This window comes from Cibotium barometz, chromosome 65 (assembly GCF_041138505.1).
Source record: "Cibotium barometz isolate CiBa-2024 chromosome 65, ASM4113850v1, whole genome shotgun sequence".
Classification (NCBI taxonomy): Eukaryota; Viridiplantae; Streptophyta; class Polypodiopsida; order Cyatheales; family Cibotiaceae; genus Cibotium; species Cibotium barometz.
Window position 1 is genome coordinate 22,184,367 of NC_141110.1, and position 8,030 is coordinate 22,192,396.

Genomic DNA, 8,030 nt, shown 5'->3' on the forward strand with positions numbered 1-8,030 from the left:
AAGCATTAATGGATTTTCAATGCAAGCGTCATGGCATCAAGAGATCTCTCGTGACTGTTTGTTTCTCTGCCTCTATCTGACCAGTGACTGGCATATTGCCACAACCTATCAAGACACCAAAACAAGCCTAACCTCAATTTAGGACACACTGTTCGACTGCACCTACTCTCCCATGTTGTGGCTGGCTGCAGAAGGTGCCTAAAGTATCAAGATCTTTTAATACAACTTAGACTGTTTTACCAACAAAAGCACAAGGATAACTAAAGTTTGAAGACTGCAAGACACCAGACTCTCATCGCTGGAATGCAAGCAAAGGGGCTGGTGCCATGGGACTGACCAAGTTGATATAATAAGGTTGCACGTTATACTTGCTGCTGTTTACTTGGGAAGAGTTTTCTAGTGCATGCCATGTACAGGCTACTAACAGGCTATCCTAGCCGTAAAGCACTGAATCTGCCATCGTCCACAGTTTTCGAACCTTTTGTACAGTATTTGTCAACTTATCATGCTCTTTTGCGCAATCGTGTGTTGTTCTCTCCGAGTTAACATAACTCTTGCCCCTTTCTCCTCTTCTGTATACATATGGAGCTTTGGAGGTTTGGCGTCAGAAATCTCTCCCTTCTTGCCGCATTTCTGCTTTATCTCATGGCACCCCGAACTTCTCATCACCAGAAGCCCTCTTTGCTCAGGCCCAGTTGGACCTGTCCCCTCCATTATCTCAGGAGCACCCTGTCCTCCCCTCGAGCCTTTCCTTTGCAACGGGCTCAATTCCGAGTGCGGAGTTCTGCTACCAAGCGCAGTAAGAGATTGAGGTGTTTGCTCATAAACCCTTTCCCTCCACTCCTTGCCCTTTCTCCTCAGCCCTCAATGAACAAGCAAGAATCTAAGAAGACCCCTCTCACTCATAAGAATGCAGTATTCTCTGGCCTCTGGCCCTCTGTGAGGAGGGCAATGAGAGCCTGGACCACATATGATCCATGTGATGGCACCAAAGTAAAACGAATAGGACTTAGAACCCAAGATCTCTCGTTTAGGAGCCCAATGCAGAAAGAGGAAGAGACCTTTATTCCACATTACTAATCCAGTATGAAAAAAAATCAAGACCAATGAAATTGAAAAAATGTGGCCAGATGATACAAGGTACACAATGTAGTGTTAAGGGATGGTGGTAGCTTGTGCGCTAGCAAAAATAGGACACAAGGACAAAGTCTCAAACTAAATGGTGAGGACAATTGACTGTGTCTCTACGTTACACTACTGCAAATCGATCTAAGACACACGCTCCTTTGGGATGGACTTCACAATTTGATTAGTATTTTTAATAAAGTTTCAAATAAACAAATGCTTTAGGTCTCTAATACCCTTTGTTTTTTAATGCTATATGAGAACGACTGAATACAAGGTTGTGACAAGCTAAGACATACATATCAAGATTACATATTATTTTCAGAACCTGGCTGACTAAACGGGGACATCATATATATGGCAAGGAAGTGTTGTTCATGAGAAAGCATCAGATCATGATGACAGAGAGCTCTCATTGGAATACAATTGATAGGAAGACTCTGAAGCTGGCTGGTTGCTTCCATGTTGACCTTCCAGCTTGATTCAAAGCTTGTTTCCACATATTCTTGGGCTTCTCTTGATTATCCACAGCCACCTGGCCAAGTAACTTCAGCTCCTGCTTAATAGCATCCATCATGTCTTCCGGGAAGGAATTCTTGCTGACCTCAGACGGCCTCTCTCTCTCTCTCTCTCTCTCTCTCTCTCTCTCTCCATGTTTGGACACTACAAAACGTAATTACATCCATTTATAAACCTCAAATATGATGTTAAATTTTTCTACTAGTTCATGGGATTCTAAAGATATGTTCATAAATTAAAAACTAACTTTGATCATAACCCTTCTGAGCATGTGGCAGCTTTATCTACAGCATCGAAGATGTTCTTCGTCCCAACATAAAAGCAATCATGTCAAGAAAGGGGCCATGTTTATCTCCAAAATCTCAATTTCTATACTTATGATAGATAGGCTTTGCTTGCCCTTATGCTTGAGCAACGAAATGTGATTTCTACCTCTAGAGCATGGAGTCTCTTTTGCTTTGTGGTTCCCATTGATATTGCCTATACTGCAACTGATAAAAGGCTTGGAAGATATTTTCTTAAAAAGACACATCAAGAATGTTGAGACCAAAACCCATAGGATGATTTAACGTGGAGGTAGATAGAAAACCCTAGAACCTAGAAGCAGAATAGGAGGATGTTTCCAATGGACTTGAGCTAGAGAACCTAACCAAGACATGGAGAGAGAGCATGAAAAAAAAGAGGTAATGCCTATAAGAATGGATAGATAAAAATCTAGAGCCTCAATCCCTAGGGATTACCCTCAAAGAGGCCAAGGTACAAGCAAGTGGCAAGGAGGAGGTAGAGTCCCCTTCATGTGGAATAGAAGGGAAGGAGCCAGATTGATTGGAGGGTAAGGGAGGTTTTTTGGCTAGAGATTCCCTATGGTCCGAGGGGAGAGAAAGAGGATGAGAAGCCTTGTGATCAACCAAGTCAGCATTCATCTCAATCTAGTAAGATGGAAGAAGCAGGATGCAAGAAGCAAACGATTTAATTTCCTTACTCTCTAAGGCTTCAGAAGGTTGAAACAAGGAAAGAGCCAAGGACTCAAAAGATTCTTTCACTTCTCGAGAGAGAAGGTCCAGATCTATGAAGTTATGCATAGACTCATTATTAGGAGCTAAACCAGCATAATGGCTTACAATTATTTAAGGCAAGCATATCGTGCAATGCCTGGGAGGATTGCCAAATAGCCATTGAAAGAGGCCCCGCCCGATGATTCAAAGCCCAGTAGATTGGTTGAAGTTCTTTTCAACTTAGTAAGGCCATCAGCTTTGGTAGCTCGCGAGAACTTCCAGAGCCTCACTCAGTCATTAAAAGACAAGGTTCATAGTAAAAGCACTTAGATATGGCATCTAAGTCATGAGCTACAATGAAAGCACGGAACTCTGAATCGGTAATGCATGCTAAGATGGCCTGAGAAGTGAAGCAAAAAGGTGTACTAACTGGAGAGATTGTTACCTACCACCATCTTTTGTTATCACTATCATGCTTACTCGGACATAAAGCCAAACAAATTTAAAAACTTAGGACTGATGACTTCTGGAGAGGTTAAGTGACAATTAATGATAACCAAGGATTTAGCATTTTCTGCTGCATGAAAAATTGCTTATGCCATCATACAAACTAGTTAATTAAGGAGATTAAGCAGTTTGTTCAAACAGGAATTACTCATCAAAAAATGACCGTCAAATTATATCAATTAGGGTAACAAATATATTCTTTGATAACCTAGTTAATCCTCGTGAATGAGTCCAAGTAGGGTAACAAATGGATAACCTAGTCACGAATGGGTCCATCCCGGTTGTCGTCTTGAAGATATGCAGGAGGTGATGGAATTCAAATAATTGTGATAATACAACTTTTCTGAGAATATTACATTCAAGATGAAAGATCATTTAAATAACCATGGATGGCGTGATTGCCAAGGACCTGATTACGATGCAATTGATGCAGCATGATAAATACGAGGTGATGAGGTTTAGGCAAAGTCGATTAGGTGCCTTCATCAAGATTTTAAGGAGCCGTGTAAAGTCGAGATGACACATAAGAAATACTTATAATTGCAGCAAGAGACAGATTAGCGACTTGTGACCCAGACTAATGGCCGAAATCTTTAGCAATAGTAATTACGTCTACCAAGGAAAGTGACGTTAAAGTATCTCAAAATTTTATGAGTGATAACAATTTAGAAATTATCCAACCATGTTTCATCAATGCTTTTAGGAGCTAATGGCAAAACCCGGAAGGTAACCAGCCCCAAGGCTGAAAGAATAGCGTCCAATGGATCTAATGTTAGTGTGTGAGAGAGAGAGAGAGAGATTGGGGCTCAGAAAGAATAGTGTGAAACCAAAGCAATGATCTAATGTGTGTGTGTGAGAGAGAGAGAGAGGGAGTGTATGTAACAGTCTTCATGTCCTTTCCTTTCTTAACCCCCAAAAAAAAAGGCCGATTTGTTGGCATGGGAATTACCAAAATACAACAAACCACAAGAGCATCAAGACGCTCTCTACATCATACCTACAAAAAAATAACAGACTTTTATGCACTAATTGAAATTTTAAACTAACTGTTCTGTGCAGTAAAAATACTTTTCAAGATCAAGAGTTCAAAACCTCAATATGGTCAGCTTTCGCCCTATTTTTGATGGACACAACAAATAATAAGATGCATAGATGGAAAATTATCTCTTGGTTTTAAGGTCAAATTTTTTCTCTTGGTTTGAAAAAAGTAGGTACTTTCTGCCCTTGGTTTTAGACTTCTGTTTCTCTTTTCTCCCCCTTATGGTGGATCATGCCCTTTACTGTGCGCCCACTACTAAGGCACATAAAAAAGACCATGGCAAAAATTTTTGTTAAGACTGGCAGATACAAATTTATTCTTGATTACAGTAGTTACTTTACAGGAGAAGCAGATAAAAGTAAAGTCCTCATTTATCAATGATTCTCAGTTATTACTCTAAACGGGGGGCTTTGTAGGGCATCGAAGTCAATGGAGTGTGAGCATGGCTAACATTTGTAAAACCAGTATTTATACAAATAATCAAGTTCCATATTATCTTGGTTGTAGTCCCAAGTTTGTTGCAAAGTAGCCTACATTGTGCTTCATTCATCTCTTTCCCTCTGTTCTTCCTCAACATTCTCAGCCGCCTCAGACACAAAGAATGCAGATCAGACCTTACAAAAGGATGCACAAAAACAATACCCATGATTTAAGGAGACTGCATGACATCAACCTAGCATACAACAGAGCTGCTGCACAAAAACAAACCATTACCAAGAATCCCCTCTATTTAAACCGCAAGTCCTAAAAAGTGCCTTCGGCAAACATGTTATGGGCACAGATAAGAATCAAGCATAAGAAAAGGAAGACTAACCTAGAGCAAAACTTGCCGGTTGCCTGCAATAGTACCAAGCTCATCTCTGATCATTCAAAACCTGGTCAGAAAGGTCACCTCACAGAAAGCAACAACCAACATATTCAAAAACGCAGTATCAATTAAAAAAACTTACATGGACATATTCAAAAACGCAGTATCAATTAAAAAAACTTACATGGACCTGCTACAAAGGTTCACAAAGTGTTAACAGTAAGAGACAGCATACTTAGACTAGCAAGGTCCTTTTAGATTTCAACACCTGCTTAATGAGAACTCTTCTAAAATGTGAGACTAATTCTCTCAATCCAAGAACTCTATAAAAGACATGAGGCAAAAGTCTTACAAGCAATTCAATAACATACAGCATGCTTGAAGAATCCATAGCTCAACTTCACAACTTCTGAACAAAGCCCATAAAACACAGTATAAACCATGAAAAGCCTATTTTCACAAACTCAATCTATGTTGATCCTAGACTGTCAGGCAAACTGAGGACACAAAACATGTTGCTGGCAAAGAACTATGCTTTAAAGTTAAAAATAATAATCTGATAACAAGTTTCCCTTTATCTATTTGAAAACAAACAGAATACTTCTCCATGCCAGATTGACATGTCATCACAAAACCACAAGATCTATAAACTCCTGAAACCAAAAAGCATAATTCTCCATGCCAGATTGACATGTCATCATGAAAATGTAGAAAAACAAGATGTTTTAAGACATAAAAGAACTAGGGGCTTTTTAGACAACGCCACCCATCCAATGGAAGGGCAGATCCACCTGACATTTCCCATGGTCAGAGGATCTCCCATCCAACCCCTGCCCGTCCAGAAAACAAGTAGAAGAATGTGTTGACCTCTAGATCAACAAGAAACAATAATGTATCGTAGTCATCCGCAACATCAGAAGCAGCTGCTTAAAAGAAATATTTTGATTCCACAACTTTAAGTGCTAGACAACTTATTAATCTGGGAAGAAACACAATCAAGCACAAGCACAATCACAATCACAATCAACCAATGTACTGAATAAGAAAGCATGAAGTAGCCAAAAGTGTCCACAGGCTTAGTTAAGATACTATTCAGTCTGGTGTCCGATGTTCTAAACAAACTTTCTAGAACTCTTATGCTGTGAAGAGAACAATCACACAATTAAAGGTGATCTGTAGTCAGAATAGCAATGCTCAACTGAGAAGAAACACCAGCGGAGCACTGAACTTTGTTGCATTTCAGCCATCCTCACAAGCACACACTCCTGTACAATAAGACATTATGATATTAACCAACAAGCACAGGCCCATTGCATGAACTTGCGCCATGGCCTTCACACCCCAAGTTTACTTGATTTGAAGACACATCAAAATGCAGCTCACTTTTTGTGACTGCCACGAACTCCAGGCTTGGGCTTGCCGTCAGCGGGGGCAGCAGCGGCAGATGTAGAAGATGCACCACTTGCGTGCAGGTTCAACAGTTTGTCCTCCTCGAATGGAAGCTTTGGATGCCGGGCGTCATGGTGAATCTGCATGCTTTTGATGTCTGGAGCTGTAGCTTTGCATATGGGGCACGCTAACTTTGCATGTCCTCCTTTATCAGCACCTGTGCGATCTTCTAAGCCCGCTTTCCCTCCACCTCTGTTTGTGGTGGCAGCATCAACTTTTGCAGCAATTTCTTTTGCAGTGTGCTTCTTTGGCTTGGCCTTACCTGTCATGGTGAGCAGCAAAAGGTGCTAAAAGAAACAGACAATACAAATGGATCAGCATAAGTAATACATCTTGAAGTTTTGACTAGCAGTAGCCAACTGTTAGTACAAAAAACAGACTCAGAGCATATTTGGCATTAAACAAAGCAAAACCGCAGTAGCAAACATCAATTTTTCAAAGTTGAACTGCCATCTCATGAAAAGTAGCCATTCATGAATCCATATCGCTTAACATAGCTCGCATTAACATTAGTAACTAAACCCTAGCCCTTCCAACAACCAAAACCTGGCAAGACCAAACCGTATCGACTCACAAAACCCTATCCACTCAAAGCCATCGAACCCTAGCCTTAAAAGAGAACAAACAATAGCCATACACAGCCATCAAAAGGTCAGAGAGAGCAAACCCTAGCGGCCTCAAACTCTAGCCAATGACAGCCCTCAAACCGTAACCATTTACAGCCATAAAACCCTAGCGACTCACAGCGATCAAACCCTCGCCCGTACCCTATCCATCAAAAACATAGCCTACGTATTTAAAATCAAGGCCAAAATGGCACACCATCGAAAGCAAATCAAACCTAGCATGAAGGCCTCCACCATACATGGCAAACCATAGCAGTCCAGAAGACACAGAAAAAGAGAAGAAAATAAGAGCATCCATGGCATGAAAATACCATGCAGAGGGCAAAAGATGAAAGGGGGAAGTACCGGGTGGAGAGGGACGCCTGTCTGTTCGTTGGTTGCAGAGAGACCCTAATTGACGATGGTGGCGAAGGTGAAGATGAAGATGAAGAGGAAGCGTGACGACCCCTACTACGCTGCCCTAGCCGTAACCGCGGCCGCAAGTGCGGTCGACATGTGACCAACATTTTATGACACCCTAACGCCGGCCCTATAAATTACATTTTCTTAGCAATCAATTAATTAATCGGGGAAAAAAATTTAAAAAACGCGATTTTTAACATGTGTTTTATTCCCTGCATAAATAAGAGAGAAAAAGAATACTTAATTGATAAACTTAATGAACTCAAGTACATAATTTAATATTAAACTAGAATGCTTGTGCACATGTGCCTCTGTTCTCTCGAGTAGTGCATTTAAAATGTACGGTACAAGGGAGATGCAAAAGAGTTGAAAGTATGTTAACAGTATGTTAACGTGCTTATATCGAGCCATGACCCAGCTAGCATAGTAAATGAAATAACATATGCTATGTTTGGAAATCATAGAAGCCTTTGTTAATCAATATATCTTCACAGGGTACTAATAAGTTGTTCTCAGTATTATTGTAGAAACATAAATAACTTTAGGAAGGACATAAGAGT

At 40.5% G+C, this 8,030-nt stretch overlaps 1 protein-coding gene across 2 annotated transcripts; it reads right to left on the reverse strand.

The window, feature by feature from the left end:
* Positions 1-6,010: 6,010 nt before the first annotated feature.
* On the reverse strand, positions 6,011-7,548 carry LOC147603058 (protein METHYLENE BLUE SENSITIVITY 1-like). 2 transcript variants are annotated; one of them, XM_086797032.1, is made up of 3 exons: positions 7,414-7,548; positions 6,377-6,729; positions 6,011-6,258 (listed from the first exon to the last, which is right to left on the reverse strand). In XM_086797032.1, exons 2-3 carry the CDS (start codon positions 6,709-6,711, stop codon positions 6,243-6,245), a joined length of 351 nt encoding a protein of 116 aa, XP_086653158.1. In that variant the 5' UTR covers positions 6,712-6,729; positions 7,414-7,548; the 3' UTR covers positions 6,011-6,242. The 2 variants fall into 2 exon arrangements, with proteins under 2 accessions (XP_086653158.1, XP_086653159.1); XM_086797033.1 differs by having other exon boundaries at positions 6,193-6,729.
* Between the last annotated feature and the right edge of the window lie 482 nt (positions 7,549-8,030).

Excerpts from the sequence above, each read along its gene's own strand:
- LOC147603058 (XM_086797032.1), bottom strand. The coding sequence starts at position 6,711 with ATGACAGGTAAGGCCAAGCCAAAGAAGCACACTGCAAAAGAAATTGCT.